At 53.4% G+C, this 22,217-nt stretch overlaps 1 protein-coding gene across 1 annotated transcript in view; it reads right to left on the bottom strand.

The window, feature by feature from the left end:
• Nucleotides 1–11,933: 11,933 nt before the first annotated feature.
• AMD1 (adenosylmethionine decarboxylase 1) overlaps nt 11,934–22,217 on the bottom strand; it is a 46,764-nt gene continuing 36,480 nt past the window's right edge. Inside the window, exons 7-10 of the mRNA XM_078879770.1 lie at nt 21,494–21,644; nt 20,181–20,273; nt 15,267–15,422; nt 11,934–14,501 (exon numbers count right to left, since the gene is read on the bottom strand). Of these exons, the coding sequence (XP_078735896.1) occupies nt 13,713–14,501; nt 15,267–15,422; nt 20,181–20,273; nt 21,494–21,644 (1,189 nt within the window). The 3' untranslated portion in view covers nt 11,934–13,712. The remainder of the gene's footprint in view (nt 14,502–15,266; nt 15,423–20,180; nt 20,274–21,493; nt 21,645–22,217) is intronic.

The following is a 22,217-nucleotide window of genomic DNA, read 5'->3' as shown; positions in this document are numbered from 1 at the left end:
ACCGTGACGTCACGTCGCTGAAAAATCCGTTACACCGCCGTCGCTTCGTGACGCGCCGTCGTGACGTCATGTCGCTAATAATTCGTGACACCACAGCCGGTCCGTGACGTCACCAAACCGGCTCTCGCCGCCGTGACGTCACGTCGCTAAAAAAATCCGTTACACCGGAAGCCGACGTCGCTTCGTGACGCCACCGAACCGGCGCGCGCCGTCGTGACGTCATGTCGCCAAATATGTGTTACACCGCAGCCGCTTCATGACGTCACTGAACCGGCTCGCCCCCGTGACGTCATGTCGCTAAAAATTTCGTTGAAGCCCTCCCCCACCACGTGACCACCCGCGCTATTCGAAGGTGCGGGGGGGGGGGAGCTTTGGGGCCGTCCATAAATGACGTCACGCACCTAGGGGGTGGGGGGGGGTCAGACATTTGTGGCGATGTGTGTGACGAGTGGGGTGTTTGAGAAATGGCCTCAGTGGAGGAGGCTCGTGAAGGACGCTACTGGGCAGTTGGAGGCAGTCGCCCTCCAGCAACAACGGAGGGCAGAGGAGCGACGCTCACAACAACGAGCGGAGCGCCGGGTGGCTAAAGCACAGCAAGTTGGCACAGTAGGGGGCACAGGTGGTGCATCAGCCAGTCATCTCGGTCATCTCGGTCAGTCGACCCGTGGCACCTGCTGGGTCTGCCCCGTGACCTCCTGCCAGCGGGCGTTCGACACTTCACGTGGCCTCAGGGTGCACATGGCCTGGCACAAGCGCCGTGGTGACGTCACCGCCACTTAGTGGCGAATGGCGGTTGTTGTTGTTTGAGAAATGTGACGTCACATCAAAATGCGCAACTTTAAATCAATATAGACAACACGTTCTACTTAAATGTCGATGTAAAGCTTCTTTCGTGACTGCAGCAGGGATTCATCTTCTTGGTTTTTTCGGTAAAGTCACGTAGAAGGAAAATAATAAAATAATAAAAATAAAACGTCGTGAGAATTGTATTTTATTAAGTTTTATTTTTATTATTTTATTATTTTCCTTCTACGTGATGACTTTACCGAAATAACCAAGAAGACGTTCTACTTAATTAAATAGACTTTTGTAATAAATGTTTTCTCCTACAACATCAGAATGCAGCGCCACATTAAATACGCACTACAATGACAATCGTTTAAAGCGATTTGAAGCATGTTGAATTTTTTTTTGGGGGGGGGGGGGGCAGAGCTTTGTGACGTCATATTTGAGGGGGGGTCTGACTTTTTGTGATGGAAAGGGGATAAAAATCGACCTAAATCGTGTGACGTCATTTATGGACGGTCCCTATGGGTTTCTGCATGAGTCTGTGGGTCTCTGTGAGTCTACGGGTCTCTGTGTGAGTCTATGGGTCTCTGTGTGAGTCTATGGGTATCTGTGTGAGTCTATGAGACTCTGTGTGAGTCTACGGGTCTCTGTGCGAGTCTATGGGTCTCTGTGTGAGTCTGAGTCTCTGTGTGAGTCTACGGGTCTCTGTGTGAGTCTATGGGTCTCTGCGTGAGTCTATGGGTCTCTGCGTGAGTCTATGGGTCTGTGTGTGAGTCTATAGGTCTCTGTGTGAGTCTATGGGCCTCTTTGTGAGTCTATGGGCCTCTGTGTGAGTCTATGGGTCTCTGTGTGAGTCTATGGGTCTCTGTGTGAGTCTATGGGTCTCTGTGTGAGTCTATGGGTCTCTGTGTGAGTCTATGGGTCTCTGTGTGAGTCTATGGGCCTCTGTGTGAGTCTATGGGCCTCTGTGTGAGTCTATGGGTCTCTGTGTGAGTCTATGGGTCTCTGTGTGAGTCTATGGGCCTCTGTGTGAGTCTATGGGTCTCTGTGAGTCTATGGGTCTGTGTGTGAGCCTATAGGTCTCTGTATGAGTCTATGGGCCTCTGTGTGAGTCTATGGGCCTCTGTGTGAGTCTATGGGTTTCTGTGTGAGTCTACGGGTCTCTGTGTGAGTCTATGGGTCTCTGTGTGAGTCTGAGTCTCTGTGTGAGTCTATGAGACTCTGTGTGAGTCTGAGTCTCTGTGTGAGTCTATGAGACTCTGTGTGAGTCTACGGGTCTCTGTGCGAGTCTATGGGTCTCTGTGTGAGTCTGAGTCTCTTTGTGAGTCTATGAGTCTCTCTGTGAGTCTGTGGGTCTCTGTGTGAGTCTACGGGTCTCTGTGTGAGTGAGTCTCTGTGTGAGTCTATGAGTCTCTGTGTGAGTCTACGGGTCTCTGTGTGAGTCTATGGGTCTCTGCGTGAGTCTATGGGTCTGTGTGTGAGTCTATAGGTCTCTGATTGAGTCTACGGGTTTCTGTGTGAGTCTATGGGTCTCTGCGTGAGTCTATGGGTCTCTGTGTGAGTCTGAGTCTCTGTGTGAGTCTACGGGTCTCTGTGTGAGTCTATGGGTCTCTGTGTGAGTCTGAGTCTCTGTGTGAGTCTACGGGTTTCTGTGTGAGTCTATGGGTCTCTGCGTGAGTCTATGGGTCTCTGTGTGAGTCTGAGTCTCTGTGTGAGTCTACGGGTTTCTGTGTGAGTCTATGGGTCTCTGCGTGAGTCTATGGGTCTCTGTGTGAGTCTGAGTCTCTGTGTGAGTCTACGGGTCTCTGTGTGAGTCTGAGTCTGTGTGAGTCTACGGGTCTCTGTGTGAGTCTATGGGTCTCTGCGTGAGTCTACGGGTCTCTGCGTGAGTCTATGGGTCTCTGCGTGAGTCTATGGGCCTCTGTGTGAGTCTATGGGTCTCTGTGTGAGTCTATGGGCCTCTGTGTGAGTCTATGGGCCTCTGTGTGAGTCTATGGGCCTCTGTGTGAGTCTATGGGCCTCTGTGTGAGTCTATGGGTCTCTGTGTGAGTCTATGGGCCTCTGTGTGAGTCTATGGGTCTCTGTGTGAGTCTATGGGCCTCTGTGTGAGTCTATGGGTCTCTGTGTGAGTCTATGGGTCTCTTTGTGAGTCTATGGGTCTCTTTGTGAGTCTATGGGCCTCTTTGTGAGTCTATGGGCCTCTGTGTGAGTCTATGGGTCTCTGTGTGAGTCTATGGGTCTCTGTGTGAGTCCATGGGTCTCTGTGTGAGTCTATGGGTCTCTGTGTGAGTCTATGGGTCTCTGTGTGAGTCTATGGGCCTCTGTGTGAGTCTATGGGCCTCTGTGTGAGTCTATGGGTCTGTGTGAGTCTATGGGTCTCTGTGTGAGTCTATGGGCCTCTGTGTGAGTCTATGGGTCTCTGTGTGAGTCTATGGGTCTCTGTGTGAGTCTGTGGGTCTCTGCGTGAGTCTATGGGTCTCTGCGTAAGTATATGGGTTTGTGTGAGTCTTCGGGTCTCGGCAAGGATTATTCAACATCGCCTTGCTAGGCACGCTGAGGAAAGGCTTGCGGAGCCCCAATGCGGTTTCAGGAAAGGGCGGTCCTGCACAGATGCCATATTTTCTGTCCGTCTGCTACAGCAGAGGTGCATGGAATTCCAACAAGGCCTACATCTCTGCTTTATTGACCTGGTCAAGGCCTATGATACCATCAGTAGGCCTGGGCCCTGGGTTGTTCTTCGTGCTTTTGAAGTCCCTGACCCTCTGCTCACGATCATTAAGAACCTTCATGATGGTGAGCGGGCCCGGGTAAAACTACGTGGCCGGGAGTCGGAGCCATTCCCTGTATACGTTGGGGTGCGACAGGGATGTCCTCTGGCTCCCACATTATTTAACATCTATTTCGACCACGTAGCTTGTGAAGCCTTCTATGGCTGTTCCCGAAAAATCTATATCGGGTACAGATACAATGGAAGGCTGATAGATGCCCAGGTGCGGTTAAGGGATGGCTCCCTATTGGTCAACCATGTTACGTATGCTGATGATTTGGTAATTGCTGCTCACTCAGAGGAAGAGTTGGAGACGCTGCTGCTGAAACTGGAGCGTGCCACTAAGAGATGGGGTCTTACCATCAGCCCCACCAAAACTAAGCACCTGCCTGTGTATTTTGTACCATCGGACACTCCACCCCCACAACTCCCAATTGGTGATGGGGCAGTTGTGGAGAGAGTGGAGAGTTTCCCATACCTGGGCAGTGTACTCATGACCGGCTCCAGTTTAACAGCAGAGGTCTCACTCCTAATCAGTCAAGTGACATTATTTTCATCGGTTGCATAACGCTGTGTGGAAGCTACCTGGTCTGTCGATCCACACGAAGTTTCGGGTCTTCTCGGCCACGGTCATTCCCTCCCTTCTCTAAGCTTGCGAAACGTGGAACCCCCTCATTGAATATCTTCACGGGTTAGATAAATTTAGGCTGGCCTGTCTACAATCCATCCTGGGTTTAACCTGCAGGCTGGATTGTGTGAGGAGCTCACAAATCCTAGAAAGATCTGGGCAAAGTCCCATCAGTGAGCTCCTCCGGCAGGCAAGGCTGCGTTGGCTGGGTCATGTAGCCCGCATGCCCAGCCACCGCATTCCTAAACAGCTTTTGTTCGGCCGGATCGAGGGGGCTAAACGGGCGCGGCACGGGCTAGAGAAGAGATGGAGTGATGTGGTACAGGAGGACGTGGAGCTGAGTGGACTTGCCGATGACTGGTACCAGCGGTGTCAAGATCGGCCTCAGTGGAGGAGGCTCGTGAAGGACGCTACTGGGCAGTTGGAGGCAGTCGCCCTCCAACAACAACGGAGGGCGGAGGAGCGACGCTCACAACAACGAGCGGAGCGCCGGGTGGCTAAAGCACAGCAAGTTGGCACAGTAGGGGGCACAGGTGGTGCATCAGCCAGTCATCTCGGTCTGTCGAGACGACAGACCTGTTCTTCAACTGAGAACGGCTGCTTGCGTTGTGGCCGAAACGTCGTGAGAATTATTTTATTATTTCCCTTCTACGTGATGACTTTACCGCAAGAACCAAGAAGATGAATCCCTGCTGCAGTCACGAAAGAAGCTTCACATCGAAATTAAACAACGACCTCGAGTGCGGATGACATCGTTCGCTAAACCACGCACCACGCTATGGGGCTGGGTGGGGTGGGTGTCTGTGTCTCTGTTGTTGTGTTGTTGTTTTTTTGTTGTTGGTGGTTGTGTTGGTGTTGTTGTGTTGGTGGTTGTGTTGGTGTTGTTGTGTTGGTGGTTGTGTTGTTGTGTTGGTGGTTGTGTTGTTGTGTTGATGGTTGTGTTGTTGTGTTGTTGTTTGTGTTGTGGTGTTGTTGTGTTGTGGTGTTGTTTGTGTTGGTGTTGTTTTGTTGTTGGTGTTGTTTTGTTGTTGTTGTGTTGTTGGTGTTGTTGGTGTCGTTGTTGTGTTGTGTTATTGTTGTCGCGAGAAAAACGAGAGAGGGTCAGGCGACGAACATGCGACCGCTGTTTTTAATGTCCATAATGGATGGGGGGAGGGGAGGGGGCAAACCACAGGTAGGTAATGCAGCAACTCGCTATAGGGGGGAGGTCTGTGTGTGTGTGTCACCCACACACAGACGTGGGGGGGGGAGGTCTGTGTGTGTGTGTGTCACCCACACACAGACGTGGGGGGGGAGGTCTGTGTGTGTGTGTCACCCACACACAGACGTGGGGGGGAGGTCTGTGTGTGTGTGTCACCCACACACAGACGTGGGGGGGAGGTCTGTGTGTGTGTGTGTCACCCACACACAGACGTGGGGGGGAGGTCTGTGTGTGTGTGTGAGTCACCCGCACACACACAGACGTGGGGGTGGGTGGGGTCCGCGGCAAACCACAACCCCCGTACCGTTACCACGAGCAGTCAGACCCCCCTGGGGGGGCCCCCCCCCCCCCCCCCAAAAAAAAAATAAACAACAACGAACCCCCCCCACCCACCCACCCCCCCCACAATCTCTTCCTCCTACACACTAAACCAGACACGTGACTGCCGCCCCCACTTTTCTTCTCGAAACGGGCAGCTTTACATTCACGACCGTGACGTCATAGCGAGCACATGCATAAACGTGACGTCACAATGGAAGCACGTGCCTGGGGGAGGGTGGGGGGCGAGGTCACATGACCCTCCACCCCGACGTCACAAAGGGAGCACGTGCCTGGGGAAAGGGGTGAGGTGTCACATGACCCAGCCAGGAAGCGTCTCAGCCAGCCACCATGTCACCCAGCATGTCACCCACCCACCATGTCTGTCACCCACCCACCCAGTCACCCACCCACCCACCCACAGACCCACCCAGCCACCCACCCACCCAGTCAGTCACCATGTCACCCACCCACCCAGTCACCCATCCACCCAGTCACCCACCCACCCACCCAGCCAGTCACCCACCCAGCTAGTCACCCACCCACCCAGTCACCCACCCAGTCAGTCACCCACCCGCCCAGTCACCCACCCGCTCGCCATGTCAGTCACCCACCCACCCACCCAGTCAGTCACCATGTCACCCACCCACCCAGCCACCATGTCACCCACCCAGCCACCATGTCACCCACCCACCCAGCCACCATGTCACCCACCCACCCAGCCACCATGTCACCCACCCACCCAGTCACCCACCCGCCATGTCACCCACCCACCCGCCATGTCACCATGCTGCTCTACAGAAACGGTAAGTTTCGTTCTAACTCCGCGTCAATCTAATTTGAGGCAACTCATGCCGCCGATTCGTCTGAATTGTTTGTTGTAATCACCCCTGCCTCGTCTCTCACTCCACTCTCTCTCCTATCTTCACTCTCCACTCTCCGCTCTCACTCACTCCACTCTGTTTCACTCTCTCCTCTCTCTCCTATCTTCACTCTCCACTCTCTCCACTCTCTCTCCACTCTCTCTCCTATCTTCACTCTCCTATCTACTCTCCACTCTCTCCTATCTTCACTCTCCACTCTCTCACTCTCTATCTTCACTCTCCACTCTCTCTCCTATCTACTCTCCTCTCTCTCTCCACTCTCTCCTATCTTCACTCTCCACTCTCTCTCCTATCTTCTCTCACTCACTCACTCCACTCTGTTTCACTCTCTCCTCTCTTTCCCATCTTCACTCTCTCACTCACTCGACTCTCTCTCTCCACTCTCTCCTATCTTCACTCTCCACTCTCTCTCCACTCTCTCCTATCTTCACTCTCCACTCTCTCCTATCTTCACTCTCCACTCTCTCCTATCTTCACTCTCCACTCTCTCCTATCTTCACACTCCACTCTCTCTCCACTCTCTCCTATCTTCACTCGACTCTCTCTCTCCACTCTCTCTCTCCTATCTTCACTCTACTCTCTCTCTCTCTCTTCGCTCGTCTGCCAAGGTGGAACAGGAGATCATCCTCATCCAGAGCTCGCTACGTAAATAGATTTTTGTTACTTTTCCAGAAGCCGACACTTGGGGCATCGTTGCGAACCCTTAAATACAGCGAGATGGAGTGGCGGATATAGTCACTCATCATCACAATGAGAGTCACAGACTCACGCAGAGAGCCATAGACCCGAACAGAGAGTCAGACTGTGCGAGTCTGTGTGGCAAGTCTGTGGGTCTCTGTGTGGGTCTCTGTGTGGTGAGTCTGTGGGTCTCTGTGTGGTGAGTCTGTGGGTCTCTGTGTGGTGAGTCTGTGGGTCTCTGCGTGGGTCTCTGTGTGGCAAGTCTGTGGGTCTCTGTGTGGTGAGTCTGTGGGTCTCTGTGTGGTGAGTCTGTGGGTCTCTGTGTGGGTCTCTGTGTGGTGAGTCTGTGGGTCTCTGTGTGGTGAGTCTGTGGGTCTCTGTGTGGTGAGTCTGTGGGTCTCTGTGTGGTGAGTCTGTGGGTCTCTGCGTGGGTCTCTTTGTGGTGAGTCTGTGGGTCTCTGTGTGGTGAGTCTGTGGGTCTCTGTGTGGTGAGTCTGTGGGTCTGTGTGGTGAGTCTGTGGGTCTCTGTGTGGTGAGTCTGTGGGTCTCTGCGTGGGTCTCTTTGTGGTGAGTCTGTGGGTCTCTGTGTGGCGAGTCTGTGGGTCTCTGTGTGGTGAGTCTGTGGGTCTCTGTGTGGCGAGTCTGTGGGTCTCTGTGTGGTGAGTCTGTGGGGCTCTGTGTGGTGAGTCTGTGGGTCTGTGTGGTGAATCTATGGGTCTCTGTGTGAGTCTATGGGTCTGTGTGGTAAGAGATGGGGGAGAGAGAGATGGGGGAGAGAGAGATGGGGGAGAGAGAGATGGGGGAGAGAGAGATGGGGGAGAGAGAGATGGGGGAGAGAGAGATGGGGGAGAGAGAGATGGGGGAGAGAGAGATGGGGGAGAGAGAGATGGGGGAGAGAGAGATGGGGGAGAGAGAGATGGGGGAGAGAGAGATGGGGGAGAGAGAGATGGGGGAGAGAGAGATGGGGGGGAGAGAGATGGGGGGGAGAGAGATGGGGGAGAGAGAGATGGGGAGATGGGGGAGAAAGAGAGATGGGGGAGAGAGATGGGGGAGAGAGAGAGATGGGGAGATGGGGGAGAGAGATGGGAGAGAGAGAGATGGGGAGTGAAATGGAGAGATGGGGGAGAGAGAGAGATGGGGGAGAGAGATGGGGGAGAGAGAGATGGAGAGATGGGGGAGAGAGATGGGGGAGAGAGATGGGGGAGAGAGATGGGGGAGAGAGATGGGGGAGAGAGAGAGATGGGGAGATGGGGGAGAGAGAGATGGGAGAGAGATGGGGAGAGAGAGAGATGAGAGATGGGAAGAGAGATAAGAGAGAGATGGGGGAGTGAGAGGAGAGGTCACAGAGAGAGATGAACTCACAGGAGGAAGAATCAGGATCAGTGTTGTTACAAAAATCCTAGAAACACAAACTGTGTGGGGGCTTTTTTTTTGCTTGGGGACTTTACGGATACACCCCGCAGAGGAAGAGAAAAAAAACTTGCGTTGTTGTTTTATAGATTTAGAGATCCAGAGAATTGTAGATTTTAAAATTGGGGGGGGGGGGGGTAAACAGCACTACACCGCTGTGAAATTCCAGAGAAATGTGGACACGAAAAATAATAATAATAAAGTCGTGGTGATGATGACGGTGGTGGTGGTGATGATGGTGGTGATGATGGTACGTCCATGGTGATGATGGTACGGTGATGATGGTGATAATATTGATGTCCATGGCGGTGATGAAGATGCTGATCATACTGGTGATGATTGTACGACCATGGTGATGGTGCTGAAGATGGTACGACAATGGTGATGATGGTACGTCCATGGTGGTGATGGTGATGATGGTACGTCCATGGTGGTGATGGTGATGATGGTACGACCATGGTGATGGTGGTGATGATGGTACGTCCATGGTGATGATGGTACGATCATGGTGATGGTGGTGATGAAGATGGTGAGACCATGGTGGTGATGATGGTACGATCATGGTGATGATGGTGATGATGGTGATGATGGTACGACCATGTTGATGGTGGTGATGATGGTACGATCATGGTGATGATGGTGATGATGGTACGACCATGTTGATGGTGGTGATGATGGTACGATCATGGTGATGATGATGATACGTCCATGGTGATGATGGTGATGATGATGATACATCCATGGTGATGGTGGTGATGATGATGGTACATCCATGGTGATTTTGCTACTGCCGCTGCTGCCGCTGCTGCTGCAGCTGCCGCTGCTGTAGCTGCTGCTGCAGCTGATGCTGCTGCTGCAGCTGATGCTGCTGCTGTAGCTACTGCTGCTGCTGCTACAGCTGATGCTGCAGCTGCTGCAGCTGCAGCTGCAGCTGCAGCAGCTGTTGCTGCAGCTGCTGCTGCAGCTGCTGTTGCTGCTGCTGTAGCTGCAGCTGCTGCTGCAGCTACAGCAGCAGCTGCTGCTGCTGCTGCAGCTGCTGTTGCTGCTGCCGTGTGCGTGATCCCAACAGAGTAATTTTCCAGCCGATCCTTTCAGCATTCGGGATTGTCTGGCCCAATCTGTACCGGTTTACAGAGTGTGACAGTGTCAGTGTGTGTGTGTCAGTGTGTGTGTGTCAGTGAGAAAAAGCGACAGGCCCACTCTCATCGCCTACAGCATCCCACGTCAGAGAATGAGGAGGTTTACCGCAGCCTTCGCTCGGAGGTTCGGAGAGCCGTAAGGCGCTGTAAGGATGGGTGGTGGTCGCGGGTTGCTGAGGAGATGGAGTCTGCCTCAGTGGCCCGCGATCACAAATCACTATTTAACTCCATCAAAAAAGTAACCTGCAGCGCCACACCTATTACCATCATTAGAGGAAAAAACGGTGATCCAATCTCCGACCCCCAGGAACAGGTTTGCAGATTTGCTGAGCATTTCTGTGAGGTCCTGGGGGAGGGAAAATCTCTCAGCCAGGAAAACATCATGGCACAAAGTGGGGATAACCCTGCTGAGGCTGCGGTGCCTCAAATATTGGAAGAGGTCACCCCCTGTGAGTGGCTGGCTGAGGTACCGGCTGTTGAGGAAGTACTGAGGGCGATCCGGAGTCTGAGACCAGGGAAGGCACCGGGCAGAGATGATCTCCCAGGCGAAATGCTGAGGGAGGGTGGCGTTTGTGCACAGACTGCCCTATATGACATCATAACAACAGTCTGGACCACTGGACGGGTTCCGCAGGACTGGAAGGATGCCCTGGTGGTCCCCCTCTTTAAGAAGGGGGACCGCACAGACTGTAACAACTACAGGGGCATCTCACTCCTCAGTGTGCCGGGTAAGGTCCTGGCAAGGATTATTCAACATCGCCTTGCTAGGCATGCTGAGGAGAGGCTTGCGGAGCCCCAATGTGGTTTCAGGAAAGGGCGGTCCTGCACAGATGCCATATTTTCTGTCCGTCTGCTACAGCAGAGGTGTAGGGAATTCCAAAAAGACCTACATCTCTGCTTTATTGACCTGGTCAAGGCCTATGATACCATCAGTAGGACTGGGCTCTGGGTTGTTCTTCGTGCTTTCGGAGTCCCTGACCCTCTGCTCACGATCATTAAGGACCTTCATGATGGTGAGCGGGCCCGGGTAAAACTACGTGGCCGGGAGTCGGAGCCTTTCCCTGTACACCTTGGGGTGCGACAGGGATGTCCTCTGGCTCCCACATTATTTAACATCTATTTCGACTGCGTAGTTCGTGAAGCCTTCAATAGCTGTACCGGGGGAATTACCATTTGGTACAGATATAATGGGAGGCTGATCGACGCCCGGGTGCGATCAAGGGATGGCTCCCTATTGGTCAACCACGTTATGTATGCCGATGATTTGGTAATAGCTGCTCATTCAGAAGAGGAGTTGGAGACGCTGCTGCTGAGGCTGGAGTGTGCCACTAAGAGGTGGGGCCTTACCATCAGCCCCACCAAAACTAAGCACCTGCCTGGGTATTTTGTACCATCGGGCACTCCGCCCCCACAACTCCCAATCGGTGATGGGGCAGTTGTGGAGAGAGTAGAGAGTTTCCCATACCTGGGCAGTGTGCTCATGACCAGCTCCAGTTTATCAGCAGAGGTCTCACTCCGAATCAGTCGAGCGGCAATATCTTTTCATCGGTTGCGTAACGCTGTGTGGAAGCTACCTGGTCTGTCGCTCCGCACGAAGCTTCAGGTCTTCTCGGCCACGGTCATTCCCTCCCTTCTCTACGCTTGCGAAACGTGGACCCCCCTAGTGGAGCATCTTCGCCGGTTGGAAACATTTAGGCTGGCCTGCCTACGATCCATCCTGGGTTTGACCAGGCTGGATTGTGTGAGGAGCTCACAAGTCCTTGAAAGATCTGGGCAAAGTCCCATCAGTGAGCTCCTCCGGCAGGCAAGGCTGCGTTGGCTGGGTCATGTAGCCCGCATGCCCAGCCACCGCATGCCTAAACAGCTTTTGTTCGGCCGGATCGAGGGGGCTAAACGGGCGCGGCACGGGCTAGAGAAGAGATGGAGTGATGTGGTACAGGAGGACGTGGAGCTGAGTGGACTTGCCGATGACTGGTACCAGCGGTGTCAAGATCGGCCTCAGTGGAGGAGGCTCGTGAAGGACGCTACTGGGCAGTTGGAGGCAGTCGCCCTCCAACAACAACGGAGGGCGGAGGAGCGACGCTCACAACAACGAGCGGAGCGCCGGGTGGCTAAAGCACAGCAAGTTGGCACAGTAGGGGGCACAGGTGGTGCATCAGCCAGTCATCTCGGTCATCTCGGTCAGTCGACCCGTGGCACCTGGGTCTGCCCCGTGACCTCCTGCCAGCGGGCGTTCGACACTTCACGTGGCCTCAAGGTGCACATGGCCTGGCACAAGCGTCGTGGTGACGTCACCGCCACTTAGTGGCGAATGGCGGTTGTTGTGTGTCAGTGTGTGTGTGTGTGTGTCAGTGTGTGTGTGTGTGTGTGTGTCAGTGTGTGTGTCAGTGTGTGTGTGTCAGTGTGTGTGTGTGTGTCAGTGTGTGTGTCAGTGTGTCAGTGTGTGTGTCAGTGTGTCAGTGTGTGTGTCAGTGTGTGTGTCAGTGTGTGTGTGTGTCAGTGTGTGTGTGTGATAGTGTGTGTGATAGTGTGTCAGTGTGTGTGTCAGTGTGTGTGTCAGTGTGTGTGTCTGTGTGTGTGTGTCAGTGTGTGTGTCAGTGTGTGTATACGTGTGGTGACGTCACCGCCACTTAGTGGCGAATGGCGGTTGTTGTTGTTGTGTATACGTGTGCGCATGTGTATAGCTGTGTGTGCGTGTGTGTAGGTGTGTGTGTAGGTGTGTGTGTAGTTTGTGTAAAGACTCATACCCATCTCCACCATCACCCGACACCAGTGATCATCATGATGATGGTGGTGATGATGCTTTTACTGCTGGTGGTGATGGTGATGGTGGTGATGATGGTGGTGATGATGATTATGGTGGTGATGATGGTGATGATGATGGTGGTGATGATGCTTTTACTGCTGGTGGTGATGATGATAGTGATGCCATTACAGTGATGGTGATGTTACAGTGATGGTGGTGATGATGATGTTACAGTGATGGTGGTAATAGTGATGATGATGTTGTTGTTACAGTGATCTTGACAATGTTGATGGTGTTGTTGTTGTTGATGCAACACGATCTAGATTTCTATAGAGCTGTGAAATCCTCAAAGACTTACACCACCACCACCAGCACCAGCATGGTGGTGGTGGTGGTGGTTATGGTAGCGGTGATGGTGGTGATGATGGTGGTGATGGTGGTGATGATGGTGGTGGTGATGATGATGATGGTGGTGATGACGACGATGATGGTGATGATGACGGTGACGGTGGTGACGATGGTTATGGTAATGACAGTGGTGATGATGGTGATGATGGTGGTGATGATGGTGGTGATGATGGTGGTGATGATGGTGGTGATGATGGTGGTGATGACGACGATGATGGTGATGATGACGGTGACGATGGTGACGATGGTTATGGTAATGACAGTGGTGATGATGGTGGTGATGGTGATGACGGTGGTGATGGTGATGGTGACGATGATGATGGTGGTGATATTGTTGTTGTCACAGTTAGCGTTGTTGTAGTCTGGTTGTTGTTGTTGTAGTCTGGTTGTTGTTGTAGTCTGGTTGTTGTTGTAGTCTGGTTGTTGCTGTAGTCTGGTGGTTGCTGTAGTCTGGTTGTTGTTGTTGTAGTCTTGTTGTTGTTGTAGTCTGGTGGTTGTTGTAGTCTGGTTGTTGCTGTAGTCTGGTGGTTGTTGTAGTCTGGTTGTTGCTGTAGTCTGGTGGTTGCTGTAGTCTGGTTGTTGTTGTTGTAGTCTTGTTGTTGTTGTAGTCTGGTGGTTGTTGTAGTCTGGTTGTTGCTGTAGTCTGGTGGTTGTTGTAGTCTGGTTGTTGCTGTAGTCTGGTGGTTGTTGCTCCGCTTGCCATTCCTGTTGTTGGTTGTTGCTGCTGCTGCTGCACAACTGTTGCTACCCCTGCTGCGTCAGCGACGGCTGCAGCTGCAGCTGCAGCTGGTGGTGGTTGTTGTTGGTTGTTGTCTCGTTGTTGTTGTTGTTGTTGGCCTTGTCAAAGTTGTTGCCACCGCCAGCCCTGGTGCTTGGGTTGTTGACCACGCCATCGGTTGTTGTTGCAACTGTTGTTGCTGCTGCTGATGCTTCTGCTGCTGCTTCTACTGTAGCTGCTGCTGCTGTTGTTGCTGCTGCTGCTTCTACTGTAGCTGCTGCTGCTGCTGCTGTTGCTGCTGCTGCTGCTGTAGCTGCTGCTGCTGCTGCTGTAGCTGCTGCTGTTGCTGCTGCTGCTGATGATGATGTTGCTGCAACTGATGCTGCTTCTACTGTAGCTGCTGCTTCTGCTGCTGTTGTTGCAACTGTTGCTGCTACTGCTGCTGCTACTGCTGCTGTTGCTGCTGCTGCTTCTACTGTAGCTGCTGCTGCTGCTGCTGTTGCTGCTGCTGCTTCTGCTGCTGTTGTTGCAACTGTTGCTGCTACTGCTGCTGCTGCTGCTGTTGATGCTACTGCTGCTTCTGCTGCTGCTTCTACTGCAGCTGCTGTTGCTGCTGCTGCGGTGGTGGTGTTGTTGGTGTTGTTGGTGTTGTTGGTGGTGGTGGTGTTGGTGTTGTTGGTGTTGTTGGTTGAGCGAGTGAAGCTGCAGTAGTGCAGGCTGTAGTGGTTGTGGCTGAACTGGGCGAGTTGACGCGTCAGCAGCTCAAAGCCGGCGACGGTCGGGGACGAGCCGGCAGACAGGCGGCACGGAGACGTCTACACAACAACAACAACAACAACCACCACAACGTCAACAACAACAACAACCACCACAACAACAACAACAACAACGTCAACAACAAGAACCACCACCACAACAACCACCACCACAACAACGTCAACAATGTCAACAACAACCACAGCAAGGTGTGAGTGAGTGAGTGACTGTGTGTGTGAGTGTGTGAGTGAGTGACTGTGTGTGTGAGTGTGTGAGTGAGTGACTGTGTGAGTGTGTGAGTGAGTGAGCGAGCGAGCGTGCGAGTGAGTGAGTGACTGTGCGAGTGTGTGAGTGAGTGAGTGTAAGTGTGTGAGTGAGTGAGTGACTGTGTGTGTGAGTGTGTGAGTGAGTGACTGTGTGAGTGAGTGTGTGAGTGTGTGAGCGAGTGAGTGAGTGAGTGTGAGCGAGTGAGCGAGCGATTGAGTGTGTGAGTGAGCGAGTGACTGAGCGAGTGAGTGAGTGAGTGTGTGAGCGAGTGAGCGAGTGAGTGAGTGAGCGAGTGAGTGTGTGAGCGAGTGTGTGAGTGTGTGAGTGTGTGAGCGAGTGTGTGAGCGAGTGTGTGAGTGTGTGAGCGAGTGTGTGAGCGAGTGAGTGAGTGTGTGAGCGAGTGAGTGACCGAGTGAGTGTGTGAGTGAGTGTGTGAGCGAGTGAGCGAGTGAGTGAGCGTGTGAGTGAGTGAGTGTGTGAGCGAGTGAGTGAGCGAGTGAGTGAGTGTGTGAGTGAGTGTGTGAGCGAGTGTGTGAGTGTGTGTGTATGTTATCTACCTCGTTAAAGAACAGGGTGGTGATGAAGCGGCCGGGCTGGAAGACCCGCGTCACGTGAGCGACGAGGTCGTCGTAGCAGTCCAGAGCGACGTTCGTCTCAAAGCTCACGTACGAGAAGCCAGCCTCAGGGGTGACATGGATAGTCCAGTAGACACCCTGACACACACACACACACGCAGTGACACACACACACACACGCACAGTGACACACACACACACACAGTGACACACACACACGCACAGTGACACACACACACACACACAGTGACACACACACACACACACAGTGACACACACACACACACAGTGACACACACACACACACACAGTGACACACACACACACACAGTGACACACACACACACACACAGTGACACACACACACACACACAGTGACACACACACACACAGTGACACACACACACACAGTGACACACACACACACACACAGTGACACACACACACACACACACAGTGACACACACACACACACACACAGTGACACACACACACACACACAGTGACACACACACACACACACACAGTGACACACACACACACACACACAGTGACACACACACAGTGACACACACACAGTGACACACACACACACAGTGACACACACACAGTGACACACACACACACAGTGACACACACACACACACAGTGACACACACACACACACACAGTGACACACACACACACACACAGTGACACACACACACACAGTGACACACACACACACAGTGACACACACACACACAGTGACACACACACACACAGTGACACACACACACACAGTGACACACACACACACAGTGACACACACACACACAGTGACACACACACACACAGTGACACACACACACACAGTGACACACACACACACAGTGACACACACACACACAGTGACACACACACACACACAGTGACACACACACACACACAGTGACACACACACACACACAGTGACACACACACACACACACAGTGACACACACACACACACACAGTGACACACACACACACACACAGTGACACACACACACACACACAGTGACACACACACACACACACAGTGACACACACACACACACACAGTGACACACACACACACACACAGTGACACACACACACACACACAGTGACACACACACACACACACAGTGACACACACACACACACACAGTGACACACACACACACACAGTGACACACACACACACACACAGTGACACACACACACACACAGTGACACACACACACACACAGTGACACACACACACACACAGTGACACACACAGTCACACACACACAGTGACACACACACAGTCACACACACACAGTGACACACACACAGTCACACAGTGACACACACACACACACACAGTGACACACACACACACACACAGTGACACACACACACACACACAGTGACACACACACACACACACACAGTGACACACACACACACACACACAGTGACACACACACACACACACAGTGACACACACACACACACAGTGACACACACACACACACACACAGTGACACACACACACACACACAGTGACACACACACACACACAGTGACACACACACACACACAGTGACACACACACACACACAGTGACACACACACACACACAGTGACACACACACACACACAGTGACACACACACACACACAGTGACACACACACACACACAGTGACACACACACACACACACAGTGACACACACACACACACACACACAGTGACACAGTGACACACACAGTGACACAGTGACACAGTGACACACACAGTGAGTGACACACACAGTGACACAGTGACACACACAGTGACACAGTGACACACACAGTGACACAGTGACACACACAGTGACACAGTGACACACACACACACACAGTGACACACACACACACACAGTGACACACACACACAGTGACACACACACACACACACACACAGTGACACACACACACACACAGTGACACACACACAGTGACACACACACACACACACACAGTGACACACACACACACACACACAGTGACACACACACACACACACAGTGACACACACACACACAGTGACACACACACACACACAGTGACACACACACACACACACAGTGACACACACACACACACACAGTGACACACACACACACACACAGTGACACACACACACACACACAGTGACACACACACACACACACAGTGACACACACACACACACACAGTGACACACACACACACACACAGTGACACACACACACACACACAGTGACACACACACACACACACAGTGACACACACACACACACAGTGACACACACACGCAGTGACACACACACACACGCAGTGACACACACACACACGCAGTGACACACACACGCAGTGACACACACACACAGTGACACACACACACACACAGTGACACACACACACACACACAGTGACACACACACACACACACAGTGACACACACACACACACACACTGACACACACACACACACACACAGTGACACACACACACACACACACAGTGACACACACACACACACAGTGACACACACACACACACACAGTGACACACACACACACACACAGTGACACACACACACACACACAGTGACACACACACACACACACAGTGACACACACACACACACACACAGTGACACACACACACACACACAGTGACACACACACACACACACAGTGACACAGTGACACACACAGTGACACAGTGACACACACAGTGACACAGTGACACAGTGACACACACAGTGACACAGTGACACAGTGACACACACAGTGACACAGTGACACACACAGTGACACAGTGACACACACAGTGACACAGTGACACACACAGTGACACAGTGACACACACAGTGACACAGTGACACACACAGTGACACAGTGACACACACAGTGACACAGTGACACACACAGTGACACACACAGTGACACAGTGACACACACAGTGACACAGTGACACACACAGTGACACAGTGACACACACAGTGACACAGTGACACACACAGTGACACAGTGACACACACAGTGACACACAGTGACACACACACACACACAGTGACACACACACACACACAGTGACACAGTGACACACACACACACACAGTGACACACACACACACACAGTGACACACACACACACAGTGACACACACACACACACACAGTGACACACACACACACACACAGTGACACACACACACACTGACACACACACACAGTGACACACACACACACACAGTGACACACACACACACACAGTGACACACACACACACACAGTGACACACACACACACAGTGACACACACACACACAGTGACACACACACACACAGTGACACACACACACACAGTGACACACACACACACACAGTGACACACAGTGACACACACACAGTGACACACACAGTGACACACACACAGTGACACACACACAGTGACACACAGTGACACACAGGGACACACACACAGTGACACACACACAGTGACACACAGTGACACACACACAGCGACACAGTGACACACCGTGACACACACAGTGACACACACAAGGTGACTCTCTCCCCGTGTCTCTCTCTCCCCGTGTCTCTCTCTCCCCGTGTCTCTCTCTCCCCGTGTCTCTCTCCCCGTGTCTCTCTCCCCGTGTCTCTCTCCCCGTGTCTCTCTCCCCGTGTCTCTCTCCCCGTGTCTCTCTCCCCGTGTTTCTCTCCCCCCGTGTTTCTCTCCCCCCGTGTCTCTCTCTCCCCGTGTCTCTCTCTCCCCGTGTCTCTCTCTCCCCGTGTCTCTCTCTCCCCGTGTCTCTCTCTCCCCGTGTCTCTCTCTCCCCGTGTCTCTCTCTATCCCCGTGTCTCTCTCTCTCTCCCCGTGTCTCTCTCCCCCCGTGTCTCTCTCTTCCCGTGTCTCTCTCTCCCCGTGTCTCTCTCTCCCCGTGTCTCTCTCTCCCCGTGTCTCTCTCTCCCCGTCTCTCTCTCTCTCTCTCCCAGTGTCTCTCCCCCCCCAGTGTCTCTCCCCGTGTCTCTCTCTCTGTGTCTCTCCATGTCTCTCTCTCCCCGTGTCTCTCTCTCCCCGTGTCTCTCTCTCCCCGTGTCTCTCTCTCCCCGTGTCTCTCTCTCCCCGTGTCTCTCTCTCCCCGTGTCTCTCTCTCCCCGTGTCTCTCTCTCCCCGTGTCTCTCTCTCCCCGTGTCTCTCTCTCCCCGTGTCTCTCTCTCCCCGTGTCTCTCTCTCCCCGTGTCTCTCTCTCCCCGTGTCTCTCTCTCCCCGTGTCTCTCTCTCCCCGTGTCTCTCTCTCCCCGTGTCTCTCTCTCCCCGTGTCTCTCTCTCCCCGTGTCTCTCTCTCCCCGTGTCTCTCTCTCCCCGTGTCTCTCTCTCTCCCCGTGTCTCTCTCTCCCCGTGTCTCTCTCTCCCCGTGTCTCTCTCCCTCCCCCCCCCCCGTGTCTCTCTCTCCCCGTGTCTCTCTCCCCGTGTCTCTCTCTCCCCGTGTCTCTCTCCCTACCCCCCCCCCCCGTGTCTCTCTCCCTCCCCCCCCCCCCCCCGTGTCTCTCTCTCCCCGTGTCTCTCTCCCCGTGTCTCTCTCTCCCCGTGTCTCTCTCTCCCCGTGTCTCTCTCTCCCCGTGTCTCTCTCTCTCTCTCCCCCCCCAGTGTCTCTCCCCGTGTCTCTCTCCCTCCCCCCCCGTGTCTCTCTCTCCCCGTGTCTCTCTCTCTCCCCGTGTCTCTCTCTCTCCCCGTGTCTCTCTCTCTCTCTCCCCCCCCAGTGTCTCTCCCCGTGTCTCTCTCCCTCCCCCCCCGTGTCTCTCTCTCCGTGTCTCTCTCTGTGTCTCTCCATGTCTCTCCCCCCGTGTCTCTCTCCCCGTGTCTCTCTCTCCGTACGTTGTCCGTGAGTCCGTTCATGGAGTATCCACACGGGTCAAAGAGAACGTCATCGATGATGGATCCGGGAATGAGGTCTGCGATGCCGCTCATCTGCAGAGAAACAGACACATCACTGGGTCACACGCGTCGCACACGCGTCGCACACGCGTCGCACACGCGTCGCACACGCGTCACACACACGCAGCAGATGCATCACACACACACACGCATCACACACACACACACGCATCACACACGCATCACACACGCATCACACACACATCACACACACCACACACACACCACACACACACACATCACACACACACCACACACACACGCATCACACACACACCACACACACCACACAGTCAGTGTGTGTGTGGTGTGTGTGAGTAGCGTGGTGTGTGTGTGACCTGGGTGACGTGCTGCGCCGTGACGCCCGTGCGCTGGAAGAAGAGGTGTGTGTGTGTAGATGTATGTGTGTGTGTGGTGTGTGTGTGTGTGAGTGATGTGTGTGGTGTGTGCGTGTAGTGTGATGTGTAGATGTGTGTGTGTGTAGCGTGATGTGTGTGTGGTGTGTGTGTGGTGTGTGTGTAGATGTGTGGTGTGTGAGTAGTGTGTAGCATGGTGTGTGTGTGTGTGTAGCGTGTGTGTGTAGATGTGTGTGTGTGTAGATGTGTGTGTGTGTAGATGTGTGTGTGTGTAGATGTGTGTGTGTGTAGATGTGTGGTGTGTGACCTGGGTGACGTGCTGTGCCGTGACGCCCGTGCGCTGGAAGAAGAGGTGTGTGTGTGTGTGTGGTGTGTGTGAGTGATGTGTGTGTGTAAATGTGTGTGTGTGTGTAGATGTGTGTGTGTGTAGCGTGTGTGAGTGTGTGTGTAGATGTGTGTGGTGTGTGTGTAGATGTGTGTGTGTAGATGTGTGTGTGTGTGTAGATGTGTGTGTGTAGATGTGTGTGTGTAGATGTGTGTGTGTGTAGATGTGTGTGTGTGTAGCGTGTGTGAGTGTGTGTGTAGATGTGTGTGTGGTGTGTGTGTAGATGTGTGTGTGTAGATGTGTGTGTGTGTAGATGTGTGGTGTGTGAGTAGTGTGTAGCGTGGTGTGTGTGTGTGTGTAGCGTGTGTGTGGTGTGTGTGTAGATGTGTGTGTGTAGATGTGTGTGTGTGTGTAGATGTGTGGTGTGTGAGTAGTGTGTAGCGTGGTGTGTGTGTGTGTGTAGCGTGTGTGAGTGTGTGTGTAGATGTGTGTGTAGATGTGTGTGTAGATGTGTGTGTGTGTGTAGATGTGTGTGTGTAGATGTGTGTGTGTGTAGATGTGTGGTGTGTGACCTGGGTGACGTGCTGCGCCGTGACGCCCGTGCGCTGGAAGAAGAGGCTCATGACGACCGGGTCGAGCTCGCTCATCAGCACCTCAAGCGTCTGGTCCGGAGCGCGCAGATGCCGAGACGCGGGGAGCGAGCGGTCCAGAGTGTACAGGTACCTGGAGACACGGAGACACGGTGAGACACAGTGAGACACGGTGAGACACGGTGAGACACGGTGAGACACGGTGAGACACGGTGAGACACGGTGAGACACGGTGAGACAGAGATGCGGGGAGCGAGCGGTCCAGAGTGTACAGGTACCTGGAGACACGGAGACACGGTGAGACACAGTGAGACAGAGACACGGTGAGACACGGTGAGACACAGAGTGTACAGGTACCTGGAGACACGGTGAGACACGGAGACACAGAGTGTACAGGTACCTGGAGACACGGAGACACGGTGAGACACAGTGAGACAGAGACACGGTGAGACACGGTGAGACACAGAGTGTACAGGTACCTGGAGACACGGTGAGACACGGAGACACAGAGTGTACAGGTACCTGGAGACACGGAGACACGGTGAGACACAGTGAGACAGAGACACGGTGAGACACGGTGAGACACAGAGTGTACAGGTACCTGGAGACACGGTGAGACACGGAGACACAGAGTGTACAGGTACCTGGAGACACGGAGACACGGTGAGACACAGTGAGACAGAGACACGGTGAGACACGGTGAGAC

The sequence above is a fragment of the Lampetra fluviatilis genome, chromosome 55 (assembly GCF_964198595.1).
Source record: "Lampetra fluviatilis chromosome 55, kcLamFluv1.1, whole genome shotgun sequence".
In the NCBI taxonomy this organism is placed as follows: domain Eukaryota; kingdom Metazoa; phylum Chordata; class Hyperoartia; order Petromyzontiformes; family Petromyzontidae; genus Lampetra; species Lampetra fluviatilis.
This window is presented reverse-complemented; position numbering and strand designations above follow the sequence as displayed.